The sequence below is a fragment of the Alexandromys fortis genome, unplaced genomic scaffold, assembly GCF_014885135.2.
Source record: "Alexandromys fortis isolate MF-2015 unplaced genomic scaffold, M_Fortis_MF-2015_v1.1 scaffold_32, whole genome shotgun sequence".
Classification (NCBI taxonomy): domain Eukaryota; kingdom Metazoa; phylum Chordata; class Mammalia; order Rodentia; family Cricetidae; genus Alexandromys; species Alexandromys fortis.
In genome coordinates, this window is record NW_026067938.1 from 6,558,676 (window position 1) to 6,576,603 (window position 17,928).

Below are 17,928 nucleotides of genomic sequence, written 5' to 3' on the forward strand. Positions count from 1 at the left end.
TATTTAGCAGCTTAAGGAATTAAGTTGTAGAATCACATGATAGGAGAAAGGAGTGGTATAGGTCCTCTTTGCTAATACACAGATTGCTCCCTAATAACGGTCTGAAGGAGGTTTTGTCCCGTGGCGTATTATCGCTGATTACTCGACCGGGATAAATAAGTGCATTTATTTATTTGTGTCTGTATGTCTGTGTGTGCATATGCACAGGAGAAAGTCTGGATCGTGCTGACAAGCCAATTTAGTCAAAAGATGCAAACTTCAGGTTCAGTGAAGAGACCCTGTCTCAAGGGAATAAGGTGGCCAAGGAACAGAATGCCCAAATGCTTTGTTCTGGCCTCTCAGCCATGCACGAGGCATGTGCCCCTCAACAGGATGATTTCCAAGAACACCAGAGACAGGAACTGCTGTTGGGGTTGCCTATATTCTGTGTTTTGTATCCATAGAGACAGAAGCCCAGGGTGATGCTACCCCGGGGCATCAGGAGAGCAAACATGTGGAAACATGTGATCTTTTAAGTAACAAGCACCAAGGCTCAGAACCGGAAACTGGGACGGTTGCCGTGGCAAGGGCGGGGGTCAGAGGACAGCTCTCAGAAGTCAGTCTCTCCTTCTACCAGATAAATCCTAGATCAAACTCAGGTTGTCAGGCTGGGGGACAGGGGTTTTCACCTGCCGGGCCTTCTCACCAGCCACTTCATGATTTTTTTAATGAGAGAGAGAGAAAATATATCCACTAATATATTTCTTACTACATAAAAAACCCACTGGTTGGTTATGTTATAGCAAAATATGTCAAGGATTTGCTTTGCTTAACACAAATATATAAAGTATGCATTTTTCTTTTCATTATGAAACAGTGAGGATTGCACGCATGCTCATTTTTCTAAATACATCCAGGTCAGTATTAGTTATGATAACCCAAGGAACTCCCGCATCCTGGGATCTCAGATCGCAGGTCCCCTGAATGAGCAGCATTAGGAAGCACACAGAGACCATGGAGACAGTCTTGTTCTGCCTCTTGGAGCTTGGCAGGAGAAGTGGATGCTGATCACTGTTATTTCCACAGCAGAAGCCAGAGACCTATGTGGGAGATGGGGGAGGGGTGTTCTTAAAATGGTCGGCCAGGTAAATCAGGTAACTGAATTTCCTCCTCCACCACCCCAACAACTACTTCAACTTGTCTTATTCACAAGCTTGGATTTTATGAAGGAGAACCTGATGTTGGCTATTTGGATCTCATACAAACTTAGGATCTCTCTGGAACAATGGTTCTCAACCGTCCTAATGCTGTGACCCTCTAATACAGTTCCTCCTGTGGTGGTGACCCCCAATGATAAAGTTATTTTCTTTGCTAGTTTCTAACCGTGATTTTCCTACTGTTATGAATAGTAATGCAAATATCTGTGTTTTCTGATGGTCTAAGGTGACCCCTGTGGAAGGGTTGTTCAACCCCCAGAGGGTAGAGACCCACGAGTTGAGAATCACTTCTCAAACCCGTTCTTTGTGGGAGGGTCCTCAGTCTGTCCAGGCTTTGTAAAGATTAGGTTATGATGCTACTTCTGCCTCCTTGAGTCAACTCCGGTTCCTCAAACGCTCAGATGTTGCTGCACTGTGAGCTAGTGTGCAAAGCCTGTTTGAAAACGAGGCAGGTTTTTAAAGCTGATTCATGAGGCAGGGAAGATGTCTCAGTCGGTGCTATGCTTCCTGTGCAAGTTTGCTCCTTAGTTCTTAGTTTAGAAAAAAAAAAAAAAGCCAGGCATTGTGGTGCTGGAGAAGGATTTCTGGTCCTCTCTGACAGCCTCTCTAGCCTTCTCGTTGCATCTCAAGGCCCAGTGAGAGATCCTGCATCAAAAATGAGGTGGACGGCTCCTGAGGAATTATGCCTGAGTTGAGCTAGACTTCCACAGTTATGTGCATACATATGCACACCCACCCACACATACATGTGCATCTGCACATACACACACATTGAAAGAAATTAAAGTGAATCAAGCATACTTGGGTTCACAGGGGATACACTAAATCTTGATGGGCTGATATCTTTGGGTAAAGTGAGTTAGGGACTCTTCAGGTTTAATTGGGAAAAGAAAATCAACATTGATTTTGTGTATGTGGGCAGGTCGCGAAGGGCTTTTACCACCCATACTGCATGCATGTACAATAGAGAAGAAAACTTTCAGGACACAGATCTTGCTTTGATGGGGATTGAATTTACAGCATCAGACTTGCTTGGTGGCGAATTCCTTTATTCGCTGAGTCCTTTTGCTGACTGTAAAAATTATCATAATAACGTTGAAGAGCATCTTGTAAGCTTGATACAAGAGCCCTGGGGGTATTTTCCCAAAGAAGAATGCTATGTGTTTTTAAATAATACCCTATGCAGAATAACTTTTGCTAACAAAGTTCAGGGAACAAAACCAAGTGCTTGCACTGTCGCTGTCCGACCCTGCCACAGAAGGTGGCTCAGTATTTTCATTTTCTCAAACTGCCTTCATTTGTGAATTGGGGCTTCTCCCATGCTAGTTAATATACCAACTGAAATATTTGATTGTTTTGGTATACCATACAATTCTGACTTTAAAATGGTTAATAATGAACTAGATTATTGATTCTAAAGTTTGATTTTCAAATTACAAATCTTATTTTGGAAGATCTTCTAACAAATAACTTAGGCATATAATTACATGTAGTTTGGGCTTTACCTCTCTCTGTCCCTCTGTCTGTCCCTCTCCTTGTCCCTGTCCCTGTCCCTCTCCCTCTAGTCCAGGCTGGCTGTGATATCCTTGTCTGACTCCTGAGTTCTGGGATTATAGGTATCTGCTGCCATGTCTAACTCTCATATATTTTGTTTTAATTTTTAGATTTTGCAACATAGTCTTATTTTAATGAATGCTTATATTGTTTGCAAGTTAGATGTGTCTTATTTCAGAGCCTGCCTTCTCTTTCCTAGAGAGAGCCTTGCCTTGGGCTTCCAGGGTATAACACAATGGTGTCCCAATGGAGTTAGGGGCAAGGGTCTAGATGGGAGAAAGTACAGTCAGTGCCAGAGAGAGAAGCAATGAAGACGGCTTTCAGATTGATGCCCAGGGCGACTGGATGATAAGAACACGGTCAGCAGACCTTGGAAGCGTATACTAAGACTTTAAGGTTGGGCTGGAGAGGTGGCTCAGGGAGGAAGAACACTTGCTGCACAGGTGTAAATACCTAAGTTTGAATCGCCCCACCCTTGTAGAAAGCTGGGGTTGGCGGTACACACAACCACCTGTTACTCCAGCAATACGGGGAGTGGAGACAGGATTACTGGGGCATGCTGGCTGCCAGGACTAGCTCCGGGCTTAGTGAAAGACTCTGTTTCAAGGGCAGAAGGTAAAGAGAGGGGAAGCAGGTCACGTTACCCCCCTCTAGTCTCTGAGCACTCACCAGCCCACACTTACATAAGCACACCACACACAGATGAGCACGACACACTTAAAGAGAACAAAAATGGCCCTACAAGTTGGGCGTGTAAAGAGGTGGTGATGGGTTTTGTCCAGTGAGTAGTATGAGCTGATTTTCCATGAACTATCCACAGAGATATACCGATAGCAGGATATGAACGTTTGCAGACATGAGAGAGAGAAACGGGATGGTATGGGGGTTTTTGAAGACACTTAGGAGGTTGAAAGAATGCGGAGGATGTTGGGCTCTGCTAGTGAGCTTGTGATGATAAAGATGGGAGACTTGGACAAAATTTAGAAAACAGCCCGTGCTACTCTATCAGAGCTGACACCAAGGAGTCAGAGAGCCAGGGGAGAATGGTAATAGACAAGCTAAGAGGGGGGACAAGCTAAGAGGAAGAAGTGGACAACAGTGTCCAACAGGAAATCACATAAGGACTGAAGTCGTGAGTGGATTTGTCAGTGAAGAGATGGTTATGTATATTAACAGGAGGGTAAATGTGTGTATACATCATTAGGGTTTACCTAACAGCCAAAGGGACTGGAAAGGACTCAGAAGGACTGGTGTAAGTAATGAATGCTTCGTGCACCGTTCAGGAAAGAATGTATCCAAAGTTCAGATGACCCCTAGTCTGTGTGTCGACTCATCAGCTCTTAAAGATTGGTGCCCCCCACTCACCCTGTGCCCTCTGCCTGTCGCCCAACCCTCACGAGTCAACACTTGCAGGCTCTGTCTTGATAATGCTTCCTGTTCCCCTCACCTGCTTTGTTCTAGAATTCCAGTTCAAACTTATATCCTGTCAGCCCCGCCATCTTGTTCTCTAGGCTACCCTCCTTGTAACAGCTCAGCAGTGTTCTCTAGACTACCCTTCCTAGCACAGTTCAGCAGTGTTGCCTCCCAAGCAGTTTGGAGGTATGGCTTTTGGGGTAGATTCCATAAAGCATTCATTTGAGCTGTGAAGTTCAACATTTCTGAGGAAGTTTATACTATAGGGTGTATTACTATAGTTCTTTTTTTCCCCCCAGCATTCCCACAGTTCCAGCCTTCCCTCACTCTTGTCGGCAGCCAGCTGGCTGGGGTTGGGTTTTGAACACATATCCATTTGCCTCTCTCCTTTATGGGGTCTTCAGTCTGCCTTCCACCAGGTGAAGGCTTTCCCGGGAGAAGCCACCTGTCTTTCTGGAAGAGATGGCAGGCTAGCCAGTACAAAACACTCCTTTCTTCTTCCCAGTAGTGAGCTCTAGGGTAAAGAACAGGTGGGTGTGGGCTCTCCCCAGGCTGTCCTGAGCAGTGAGGTGACCTCACAGGGCAGGTAGAAGACCTGGGTAGGGCCGTTTCAGTGTTACCAGGTGGCCACAGTTCCCTTTCTCTACTTTTGTCTTTCATTTCTCATCTTTTGTTTCATTTGCTGTTTTTTTTTTAATTTTTATTTTTTTTATATATACAGAAAAGCAGCATTTACTCTTTCAGGAGTTCCCAGGCCTTTCCCAAAACTGGGAAGAGGATCTGTCTGTGACCCTATTTGTATTTGTGTTTGGTGCCCCCCCAGACACACACACACACACACACACAGAGAGAGAGAGAGAGAGAGAGAGAGAGAGAGAGAGAGAGAGAGAGAGAGAGAGAGAGAATAGTCAGCTTCCTCCTGAAGTCTCTATTTTAGCCTCTGGAACACTTGGCCTCTCTCTGAGGAAGGTGATGACAGATTCAAAGGGTTGGGGACTGGGGACCAGCACAGTGAACTCAGTGCTCAAGAACACACTTTAGGAGTCCTGGAGATGTTTTGTTAGTGAGAATCTGGGGCGAGGTTGTCTCGGGACCCACGATGTGGGATGCATCTGGTGTTTCCATAGCTCGAATGGCCTTTGAGAGGATGCAGTGGCTGGCTGACTCCTGGCTAGGCTCCCGTGCCCCTGTGTTGGGCCTCACCTTGCTGTGAATTTGTTCAAATGCTAGACACACCTTGCAGGGTGACAGCCTGGAGCTGCTACATGGTGTCATAGATGCCACCTCCTTTGTCAGCTCTCTCTGTTTGGTTAGTTTCTGTGCTAGGCTCCCGGTACACGGATACCAACGTCTTCTCTGAAGCTTGTGGTGGGGCAATATGGAGGTTCCATCTTGTACCCCAAACAGCTGTGCGTCTACAGTTCCTAAAGAAGGCAAGAGCTGGACGAGGAGTGAAGTTTTGGGCGCATGTAGAGAACTCTTCAGGTCAGAGGTCACACACCATAGGGCAATGCATACTTCCTTCTGTCTTTAAGGACCTGATTGGATCCACAGAAGTCACATGTGGCCCCGCATGCAAATGTGCAGGTGGAATTTGATCATGGATGTGGAGAAAAGCTTGATTTGGGTCTTAAAAAAATCTAATAATGAAAATTTGGACTTAATTCAGATTTTAAAAATATTGGTGTATTAAGTAACAGTGTATTAAAATTTAAAATAAAAGGCGCTTTTAGTGTTCATGAGTCTGATATACTGCCTGCTGCCCTAAGATGGTGGCTCCTTTTTGGTTTTTCATTGTAGCATTTGGTTAATATTTTGGCAATAACATTGAAAGAGAAGTGATACTATGGATGTAAACAATCAGGTTAAACTGGAGTCTAAATTTCCTTTATAGAATAGTTAGGCTCATGTAAGGACATAGGTAAATACCCTTTCTTAACTTGATTTGTACTTTTAAAGTTGGTATATTTAATTAGGATATATTATTATTATTATATTTACTCAATTTCATATAATCTCCCCTCCCTTCAGTACTTTCTGTGTCTTCCCCCTCTCAATTTATGGCTTCTTTTTTTGTTGTTAATTATTACCATTACAGGTACTTATCAGTTAATATAAATCATAAAATACATATATGTATAGTATATAATATATAAAACATGTAATATAAGTAATACGATACATATAAATATAGCCTACTGAGTCTATTCAGTGTTGCTCTTATGTGTATGTGTTTAGGGCTGACCACCTGGTATTGAATAGCTAATTAGGGAACTCCTCCCTGGGGAGGACTGATCATCTTCTTCCCTCATCAGCCACTAATTGTCTATGGCTCTTTCTTTAGCGGCGGGTCTTCCATGTTGGGATGACGTCAGGGGCACTGTAATTATTCAGGTCTTGTTTAGGCATTGCTATAGTTGAGATTTCATGAGTATAATTCCCCTTTCATATATAGAAGACGTAAGTCTCTCAATGTCCTGTTTCTTTGTTCTTGCAGTCTTTCCGGCTTCTCTTCTGCGATGTTCTCCAGTGGGGCTGGGTACCCCCATAATCACTTGTCCTCTGCATTTCATCAGTTGTGGTTTTCTGCAGTGGGCTCCATCTGCTGCAAAGAGAGTATTCTCTGACAAAGGGTGCAATTTTACATTCTCTTCTGGGCATAAGGATAACTGGAATGCAGTGAGGGGTTATAGTGGCTTAAGGAAGAGGCAACCATATGTTCTCCTTTGGGTTCTAGGGCCTCACCCGTGAGTCATGGGTAGTTGTCTGGATTTACAGTACGAGGCATGGTTTCCGTCCTACTGAGTGAGCCTTAAGTCCAGTTAGACAGCTGTTGGTTGGCTCCCAATGAGAACTGCCGTTCTAGCATCTTTGGGCATATCTTGCTCTTTTGGTAATTGTTGTTGGCAGGAGTCACAGCTGGGCAGGACAAATGATTACTTATCTCCTTTAGCACTTTGCTAAAGTGCTCAGGGAAGAGGCTTCTAGCTCATATTCAGTTCAACTCTTCCAAGTGCTGTGTCTGAAGCACGTTGTATCTTCACTACAGGGTCTTACCTTCAGGTCCTGGGAGGGAACCAAGGGCAATAGCAATAGCCTGTATCATTTTAGGAGTTCTTTGAATTCCCCTGACCAAGATCTCAAAGGGAGATTTCTCATGCTTGGTACTAGGGTTTTTGCGAGCTAGGCTATAGATCTTGAAGAGAGCATTATCTCCTCTAGTGGGGTAATTTTACTACGCGCGCGCGCGCGCACACACACACACACACACACACACACACAGAGCAAATAACCTAATCCTAAAGCTTGAACGAAGCGCTGGACTGGAGAGATGACTCGGCCATTGAAGACCAGGCTCACAAACAAAAAAAGAAGAAAAGCACATAAAATCCTCAGCATCACTAATCATCAGAGATAAACAAGTCAAAATTATTATAAGGTGCCCCTTAAAACCCCTAGGTAGGCTATAAGCCAAAGGAAGGAAGAGGGAGGGAGGGGAGAAGAGAGGTGGGCAAGAGGAGAGAGGGAAGTGCGCCAATAGCGCAGAGATATTTGAGACCCTGTGTATGCTTGGCAGAAATGAATAACTGTATAATCACTGTGGAAAAGAGTATGGCAATACCTCAGAAAAATTAAAAACCAGGATTAAAATAGGATCCAGTAATTCCACCTCTGAATATGCTCCCTAAGGAACAGAATAGGAGGCATGAGAGAGAGAGACTGGCGAGCTTAACAGTTTTAGTCATCAAAGTTAAAACGTGAAAGCACCTCATTTCCATCAATGCACAAACAAAATGCAGCTTACCCACACGGTAGAATTTTACATCTGTGGGTGGAGGCCAGCGGCTCACTTCAGGTGTTCCTCAGGTTCCATCCACTGGTGTTTTCTTGAGACAGTGTCCGTCAATGGCCAGGACATCTCTGATTGTGATAGACTGTCTGGCCAGTGAGCCACGGGGATCCTTTTGTCGCCACCCCTCCAGCACTGGATTTACAGGTGTGTTGCCACCACGCCTGGCTTCTTTTTACACGGGTTGTGGTTGTGTAACTCATATCCTCAGGCTTGGAGCTCAGCTATCTCTCTGGCAATTCGATTATGTTTGTGAACTCCCAGGTTGAATATTGGGGATATTCCCAAAGATGGGCTGCCTTGGTGGATGCCTAAGAGACGCTGTTGTCTCAGGAGAGCTAGGGGACTAGGAACTGTGGCTAGGGATCCAGGGGTCATCATGTACAAGCACAGACGGACAAGCTGAACTTGACTTTCACAGTGGGCGTACCCATCCCTTCTCTTCGGATGACCATTGCACGTTGTTAGCCAATGTGGGTGAGTCAGTTACTGAGTGGGGCCCATCATCCCTGCTTCAGGCATCATCAATGCCTGACGTATTGACTGCCTGGTTCTTACGAGTCTGGCTGCTTGGCTTCTGCAGGCTCTCACTTCTCTGCAAGGTTTGTTGTCACAGGAAACCGAGACCTGTTATGGCTCCTCTCTTCAGACATGCGCAGGTCCACTCACTGTTTCAGGGTGCGAACATGAACACCCCGTTTTCCCCACAAACGACCTGTAATTCAAACTTAACTTCCCACAAATTCCCAACCAGTCCCCGCTTCCTATTCCACCCTCTAGCTCCTTCTACACAGAACTTCTAAAATTATGACTGAATTTTGCTTTGAGCCCGTCTGTGGCTCCCAGTCCACCAGGAGTAGAATGTAAAACCTTGAACATGGCCGACAAGTCCCTGCATGAGCTACTCTCCCTTCCTCCATGACCTCATCGCCCACGACTTTCTTGCTCAGCTCTGATCCCAGCCACACTGGCCTTCTTGCATTTCTTCCAACAGAAACCAAGATTCTTTGCTACCCCAGGGCCTTTGCACGGCTGTTTCCATGGCCCCAAACACCGTCTCCTTCCCTGCTTGAGGAGTTCTTCATGCTATAGACCTCAGCTCCTGCCATGTCCCATGGAGGCATGGAGGTTCTGCATCTTCACAAAATGTGGCACAGAGTTTTGGCTTTTATGGAGCTTTCTGAATTTTTTTTTCCCACTAGACCATTCATTGCAGGGAGCCATATGTGGTATTTTACACAAGCGATCTGCTCAGTTAGTGACTCTCACAGTTGTCACAGGATTGCCATCACTCTTAACTCATAATTGTTACGGTAATTAGTGTAACCACTCTGGCTTCATGAGAGGTACTAGTAATTGTTGATTTGAGATATCTAAATGTCATAACTCGCATTTATGAAAACATTAAAAAAAACCCACCTCCATGGCCCTTTAGACCTTCTAAGCCAGTAGTTTTTCTGATTTTTGCATTTTAGCAAAAGGCACCTTTTGAGGGATTGTCTTGATTTATAAAGAGGCTGCTGAACATTGGCTAATAGGTTTCTACTTAGTAATTAATATTGCTTGATGTAGTTATGCGTTTTATATGTGACTTGTGGCTTTTTATCCCCGCCCCTTAGTATCCGCAGAGAGATTTTTTTTTTCTGACAAGAGATACTGGCGATAGATAGATAGATAGACAGACAGACAGACAGACAGACAGACAGACTAGATCTCATTGCCTTTCTGCCTCCTGGAAGTCTTGCCAGGGCTTTCTGAATCTTAACCCTTTAGAGCCCTCCGACTGCTGAGTTCCCATGAAGGCTTCCTCTTGCTCTCTGCATCTCATCTTGTCACCCATCAGCGTGGAATACCACCTTTAAAATGATTGGAAACGTCTCCTTGTCACAGATGCACTAAAAAAAAAAATGCTCAAACGCCAAATGACAGATCTCTTCGAGAGGCAATCAGCTTTATTATCGTTGTTTATAGCTCAAAACGCATTTTTGGCAACCCAAGTGGGGAGGTGAGCGTGGCGGATGAGAATGGGAGTGGCGGCGCGTGGCGAGGCTGGCGGCCAGGCCGGGCGCCTTTAACTCGGCGTGACCTCGCGTCTGGCCCGCGCCCCCTCCTCCGCGCGCACCGCTGTCCTGCAGCGATTGGTGCTTGGACCATAAACAGCTGTGCAGGGCCGGGCGGTGCGGAGGCCCCGGGTCCGCCAGCGCAACCAGGCCACCGGGGAGTGACTGCCACTCAGGATCGCGGAGGGAACAGGCCGTTGGCGCGTGGCAGGCAGCGTGGGCCTGGCGTCCCCGCGCGTTCGCGGCGCCCCGTGGCTCCGGCTGGGCGCAGGTGGGCCGGGCCGGGCGCCGCGGATCGGCGCGTTCCCACGAAGGCTAGCCCTCGGAGCGAGGGGGAGGGACCATCGGAAAGACGTGGAACGATCCGCGCGGTGTCATCGGCAGGGCCCAGGCCCCGCGTTGTCGTCGTCGTCGTCGTCGTCGCCGCCGCCGCCGCCGCCGCCGCCGCCGCTGGGGCTTTGCTGCCGGGATCCCCGCTGAGCCTCTGCTCAACCCCGAGATTAGCATGACACTGGGTGGCCGTCCCGCTTCCTGCCGTGCCAGCGCGCAGCGCGCTAGTCACCGGGCGGCGATGGCCCCGCGCGCGGGCCGATCGCCGGGCTCCGCAGCCACCGCGGCCCGTGAGTAGGAGTATGCCTGCGGCGGGGGATCCACGCGTGTCGGCACGCGCCCCCAACCTCCCGCACCCCCGCCAGCCTTGGAAGGAGGAAGCCTGACGCGGCGCCGCGGTCGTCAGCACCCATTGGGCTCTTCCTGCGTTGTCGCAGCGGCGGTCCCGGTGCTCCCGCGCGCCCCCCGTTCGAGCCTCTGGAATGAAGACTGCCTCCCGAGGACTGCGGGAGAAGCAGAGGCAGGCAGCGCCGGGGACTGCGGGCCTCGCGGCTGGGAGGTCCGGGGTGACGCGTCTTGGACGCTGTCATCCCCACGCCGCCTCGCGCTGAAGCCTCCCTGTACGGTTGAGGCTGCAGCCGCCTGGTCAAGCTTCTCGGGCGAGCGTTCCCGGGTCGGCCCCCGGAGGCCTCGGCTTCCTCATTTGTTTGGGTCTTTTGTGCTGTGGCGCACAGTTGGCTAAGCACTCCTGCGCTGAATCGGGCCATTGTCTGCGCTCCCATAGCTTCCACGCTGCAAGTCTCGGCGCCCCCACCCCGGCCGCCCCCTCTCGGCAGCCGAGCCTCCCAACGTGCCTTCCCCCCCAGGAATCTGGAAGCTGGAAGCCGGGAGGATTGCAAATGAAGTGGAATGCATTGTGGGACGAGTGTAAAATCGGAGCCTTTGCCGTGGGGGTGTGGGGGGGCGTGGGGAGGGCCGGACCTGCCTCTGGCGGTGTAGACACCAACGAGAAGAGGGGCTGGGGAAAAAAAAATGCGCGCAGAATCCTCCCGGGTCGTGGCCGCGGTAGACGGATGAAGCAGCGCGCTGCGCCCCGGCGCTGAGGCCCCACTATCGGGGCACCAGGGTCGCTCTTGCCCACCATGAAGAAGACCCGGAGCACAACCTTGCGGCGAGCCTGGCCTAGCTCGGATTTCTCGGACCGGGCCTCGGACCGCATGAGGTCCCGCAGCGAGAAGGACTACCGCCTGCACAAGCGCTTCCCCGCGGCCTTCGCGCCCCAGGCTTCTCGGGGCTACATGACATCAGGTTGGTAACCACTGTTCAGCCGCTGGCCGTGTTTGGTGCGCCGCGGCTAGTTTGGGGGTTTGGTGGGTAGAGGACCTGCTGTGATGGATGTGCTGAGTTATGGGGAGAGCAGGGGAAAATTAGCTCCCATCCACCATTTTGTACCTCTGCGAGATCCACAGCAGGCCCTCTCAATATGGGGTTGGAGAGCTATTAGTTAGGTAAAATCGGGGAGGGGGATCGAGCCGAGCATCTGGTCTGCCGGGAGATATGAGGACTGCAGCCTCCCTGAGCTTTGTGAAAGGAGAGCCTGCGTCTAGGGTTGCCCGCAGTGCCAGCTTCGCCCGTGCCTGCATTATGGCCAGTTACCTTAGAGGGTATTTAAACAGACAACACCCCCCCCTCCCCTCCCGCCCCTTAAAAAGAAACAGGTTCCATGCACCGTTCTAGATGATTCGAGGTTCTGCCCATGCCCATCTGAGGCTGGTTCAATTTGCACACAGGGACTCTGCTGGGGCTCCTTGAATGCTTGGGGCGGGGGTTGTGGTGTGTTTGCATACGGAATACTCAAGGATTGTGGGTGGACTAAGCGTAGGTTGCATCAGTGCTGTGGATGCAATGGAGGCTGTATCGTGTTTTGCATGCCGAATGGGAAGGACAAACACAATGGTTCACAGAAGTGAAGGCTTCAAAACAGGTTTCCTGTGAAAATGCAGCGAGTGTTCTGAGCCTCCTAGAATGAGCAGTTTCTCCATGAATTCCATTCGCTGGCTTTGCTTTGTGGCTTGGGAACCCAGGGATACTGTACTTGAGATGCTGAAGGGAGAAAAGCCTGGGAACCTTGTGGTTTGCGTTCCTTACTTGTATGCAAAGAGGTGGGAAGATACCAATGTTTTCATTCTGGAAAAAAAATTAATTTGCTTTTAAATGCAATGTAAAGGAAGCATGGAGACCGAATTCTATTGCTAAGTCCCTGTACCAAGATGCCCTAAGCCCTGTCTTAACTGGGGAGATTGTTCTAAGCCTGTGGTTGGTACTTACAGTCTAGCGTTACTTTCTTCTTAAGTAGCAAATCCTTTTAAATTGGGGTCAGTATCTCGCACTTCAAATATGTCCCATGACCATGTCTCCATTCGCGGAAAAGCCTCAATCCATGTAACTATCCTTTTTATTGCAAAATCGGGCAAACATAAGGGATGTTGCGTGCTATTTTGGCGATCACACTCCCTGTATTTTCTCTTTCATGAAAAACCATTTTTGGAAAGGAAGTGACAACCACAGTTTACGCTTAAGTAATCTAAGTCGTGGCTGTGGTTGCTCCATTCTTTACTATCAGGACAGTGAATGTACTGTACACCTAGAGGCAGCTCTATACCCTGTACGTCGACCTTGTGTCCACACTGGGTGTTAGGCTAATCCTAGGCTTCTCCCGCTAAGGTTTGGATGCTTCCATTGCATCCTCAGCACACCCCTCTTTCTTGTTCCCCGCCCCCCCAAGAAATCAGAATTGACAGAGCGGTTGGAGGGCAGGTGCTATGAGTTCTCCAACAAACCTGCAAGACTTTGTGTAATAATGTCAGGCACATTCCCGGGGAGTCTATTTTTATCTGCCTCATCATTGCTTCCTCGTGATCACGTTTGCAAAAGAACTCTGTGATGGCCAGTGCTGCGAGACAATTTCGAAGGCATGAGGAAGAGTCTTCCAATTTGACGTGATTCTCTCATTTCGTTCCGTGTGCGACCTGCAGATGGTCAGATGGCTTTCCTGGAATAACCTGATCCAAACTGGCGGTGTTCTGGCCAGACTCAATGTCAGGTTACTGTTGAGATCAGAGCATTTCCAAGGAGAGGGCGGTGTCATTTGGTGGAGTATTCCTGAAGGCCAGTGTCTTGCTAGATTCTTGTGAGGATCCAGGGTTGGAGAGAGCATGGGCCTTGCCCAGGATGTCTGCTAGTACCTGGAATGAAAAGCGGGTCTAGGGTTCATAGAAGGAAATAGTGAATCCCAAGGCAAATGCTTACAATGAAAACATTGAGAGGGCGGTGGACCCTTTCTCCTTTTGGTTGGGGTGACTCTGGAGGGCAACCCTCTTTGTTATATCCCTCCCCAAATTTGCCTCCTTTCAGCACCACGGGAGGTGGTGGTAGCTGATGCTGTGTGAAACCCGTGGAGATCATTGGCGGAAGCTCTTCCTCCAGCAAGGCGTGAATGGAATCTGCCATAACAAGTTGGTTGTTCTAGGTGCGAGCTGGAGCGTTGTTTCATGTCTCGTAGCATGACGGGAAATGAGAGGCAGCCTAGAAACGTGAAGGTTTGACAGCTGGTTCTGTCCGCCCAGCTGCCGGCTCCACTCGTTCCCGTTACCACGCTCCATTTTAGTCAGGGAGAGCTTGCCGTGTAGGTAAGTTACTTGGCTTCAGAGATCAGCCTCTTCAAAACTGTGCTACATAGTCTAGAGCAGCTTCGGTTTTGAGACCTTTTAGAAATGCCCCCAGAAAATATGAAAATTAAGGAAAATAACTTAAAAAAAATCTTTGAGAAATGAGAAATCCCAGGACGGTTTTACAGGTACGCACTGACAGCTGTCCCGGATCTCTAGCATGTGGTAGGCGCTTCGAGAGAAGTTGTAGGCCTTTATGATAAGTTTTATGAGACAGCACCATTTCTAATCGGTAATAAGTGAATTACCAATGTGGAATGTGATTTACAGCAGTGGGCTTGACCTTTGGCCTTGATTCCCCCCCCCCCCTGCTCCCTTCAGGAAAAAAATTTAGTCTTATAAGGTCAGGCCAGACACACCTGAGGCTGATCAGGTCTTACAGGGGGATGGTTGGACAGAAACCTGTGAACCTTTTGGTTGTGCAGACCATGGTTTCTTCCTATGCCTCTTTTCAGCTGTCAAACCTAAAGTTTGATAATCCTAAGAGTGCCCAGCCTCCCAGCAACCAGAGAGTTCACAGGCCAGGAGAAGAGTCCGTTGCTCCTCCTGTATATTCATTTCCCAACAGTGTCTTCTAGGCAGAAGTGTGGAGTGGGGGATCTTGCCTTCTGTTCAAACCAAGATGGCTGCAGAGCGTGCTCAGCCTTGTGAGAAGAAAGGAGGTTGGATGCAGTGGATGTGGGGCCATTCTGCCTCAGTTTTCTTCTGCTAGGCAGAAACCGTGATGTTAGCTAGTGGGAGAGTCAAGCTCCCCAGTGAAGAAGGAAATCTGTGATTCTCAGGACAGCCGCAGTTGCAGCCATGACCACAGACCAGTGTGGAAGGATTGACTGGAGAGCCTTCGGTTTTGAGTGCACGAGGCCTTTACAGCCCCCTCTGTTCCTGTGTGAGTGTCCTCCGAGCCTTTCATTCAGATGATGCCGCGGCCTCTCATTCCCTTTGCTCTCCCCTTGGGCTGTACTGAGCGTAGCTGTTGCTTCTTGTCCCGAGTATAATGCCGCCAGAATTCTGGTGGGTTGTCTACCACTGATCAAGATTACAAGTTAATTTTTCTAGTCTTCTGGTTCTACTGAGCATGCCTATAAAGACTGCCCATTAAAGAGAATGCTAAGTGGTGGTTAGGTTTTAGGTCAGTTCTCATGTCTTGATGTCATACCTTTAAGGGAGAAAGCTTGTTGTTCTTAAAACTATGGCCCTGTGTGATTTGGAAAGAGATAAAATGAAAGCCCTAAACTGACATCCTAAAAACAAAAAACAAAACAACAACAACAAAACCCACAAAAAGTCAATGAGTTCTATCTGATGATGATTTGATTAGTGGAGGGGAGGGGGAGACATGGCTGGCGCACCACTTGATCAGGTTTTCATTTTACCGAAACTGGTTTCCGGGTTTTACTATGACCCAGTTCCTCATGTGCTCTTAGTTTAAGACTCTTGAAAGTGGAAACTGAACGCTCAGGTTCTGTTCATGACCTGTTCACGTCAGCTATTGTCCCCCTATAGTCAGATGACCTCCCTCCATCCATAAAGAGTCCTCTGGCTCCATGGCTTCATCATAGAGGTTTCATAAGGAGCAAGTTTGGCACTTCCGAACTTCACACATGATCGTTAGGAGAGCCCTTGGTCCTCCTCTACATCCCTCGGAGTCCCACGCTTCTCTAGGAGGGAGTCCTGCTTCCTGCCATCCTTAGGCCTATGTTAAGTGTGTGCTTCCTGGCATTTTATAGGTGGCAAGTTTTAATAAACAGTGTCCCGTTTCTTACCTTTTCTTCTGTTCTCCCAACTGTCTTACTTGTAGCTCCCTGCACTGACCACTGTCATCAGGCGAGTAGAAGCGATGTCTTTTTACACTCTTTGGAAAATTTTCATCTGAAAAAGAAAAAGAGTATGCTGTATAGAAACCTTAGAATGCTGACAACTTCCGGGCATTTGAGGCCTTACATTCGCTGTAACTTCCCAGAGATTTGGAACAGATTGGACAAGGGTGTGTGTTCTTTGGTACAGGATCGTTTATGCTGAAAGCATGGCTTGAGAGTAAACTCTGGTGAGGTCCTGGTTTCTGGGAGAGCGCACAGACTTTGGAGTTTAGTGCAGCCTTCATTACTGAGTCATGAACCTGTGTGATGTCTTGACTCTAAAGGTTTCTCGGGGTAGTGAGAGCAGAGTCTAGTCAAGTCTAAATTTACTCTGGCCACAGTCATACAAGAATGAAATGACATGAGTGATTTTTTTAAAGGAGCTAATAAACTTTTCCTTAAGTAGCAAATCCCCGGACTATTTTTATGTGGTGTTGGAATGTGTAGCCAGCTGGCCACAAAATCCTATTGCTTTCTACCATTTAAATATTTTTTAAATTTGCATCTTTGTTCTTTATCCCAGCTACTTAGATCTTCTGCTCGTCTTTATTATCTCCCAAAGGGACCAGTTTTCCGGGCCAATCCATTCTTCCTGGGACCCCAGAAGGCTTTTGGTATTTCCCCCCGCCCCCCACCCCCCCCACCCCCCCCCCCCCCCCCCCCCCCCCCCCCCCCCCCCCCCCCCCCCCCCCCCCCCCCCCCCCCCCCCCCCCCCCCCCCCCNGCCCAAAGCAAAACTGGAGAAGTTGCTTCACTTTCTAATGCATCTCGTGCCTGTGGATCGAGTCCTGTGTGGACTGTGGGCTCTAGGAAGTCTCCACGTTGGGACTTACCCCGCTGTTTCCACATCTTGCTAACCTTCTTATTACCCTATGCTCTGGGTCCCGTGTCTGGGAGCTCCGTATGCTCATTTGCTCCTCAAGCCGCTGTGTCTGCTTCAGACTTTCTATGACACCGTTTGGGTCTGCCACCTCTTCAGGAGGTCTGATCGAAGTCCGTCTCCCCTTCCGGAGCCAGCACTTCTTGCCCACCCCCTGTATTTGAGATTAGGTTTTATAGCTCAGACTGGCTTGAACTTTCAACCTCCTGCCTCTGTCTCTGGCGTCGCTGAGAGTGCAGGTGCACCCCAGTGTGCCCCTTCTTTCTCTCTTCCCCCAGATCCTTTCTGTGCCAGTTACTTTACGCCTGGGTCATAGCAGCTTCGCATTGTGCTTGCAGCTCCCCTAGTCTCTTCCTTTTCTGGACAGCCGGCTGCTTGCCGATAACACCTGTTTCACTTACGTCTTCATCATGCCTACTTCCTCGAGCTTGGCACGTGTCAGGACTCGGTTGTCTTTTAGATGAATGACAAAGACATGACTGTTTTGAGAAGAGGATGAAAGGGAGGATGTCTGGAAGTGGGGATATGAGTCGTCTCTTTATAACTAGGGGAGTTACTATAACTTAGCATTCTACAGACCATATATTATTGTATCAAATATTTATTTATTCATTTATTTATTTATTTATTTATTTATTTATTTATTTATTTATTTATTTATTTATTCGAGACAGGGTTTCTCTGTGGCTTTGGAGCCTGTCCTGGAACTAGCTCTTGTAGACCAGGCTGGTCTCGAACTCCCAGAGATCCGCCTGCCTCTGCCTCCCAAGTGCTGGGATTAAAGGCGTGCGCCACCACCGCCCGGCAAATATCTATTTATTTATTTATGTTATGCAATCTTAAGATCCTACCATCAAGCCGTCCCCTGTTATGACTGGTGGGGGGGAACAAGCCTCTGGGAATCGGGAAGCTGGAGTATACAATCAGAAGCCAAGGAGAGCAGTTAAGTCTGGATTGGTGTAGGGTGACCAGGGCTCAGAGATGGGCAGGATACCACTTAGCGCCTGGAGTGGGTACTTCCTGGAGGTCATTAGGAGTAGCTAGGACTTAAATGGAGAAAGA

General features: G+C 48.4%; 1 protein-coding gene across 7 annotated transcripts in view; it reads left to right on the forward strand.

Annotated features, from left to right (window-relative positions):
- Positions 1-17,928, forward strand: part of Stox2 (storkhead box 2) — a 217,943-nt gene that overhangs the window by 101,791 nt on the left and 98,224 nt on the right. Inside the window, exon 1 of one of the 7 annotated variants that reach the window (XM_050147289.1) lies at positions 9,983-11,711. The exons of 5 other annotated variants lie outside the window; for them this stretch is intronic. In XM_050147289.1, coding sequence (XP_050003246.1) covers positions 11,546-11,711 — 166 coding nt within the window. In that variant the 5' untranslated portion in view covers positions 9,983-11,545. Of the gene's footprint in view, positions 1-9,982; positions 11,712-17,928 lie in introns of those variants that run through there. One more of the 7 variants, XM_050147290.1, reaches the window with a different exon arrangement.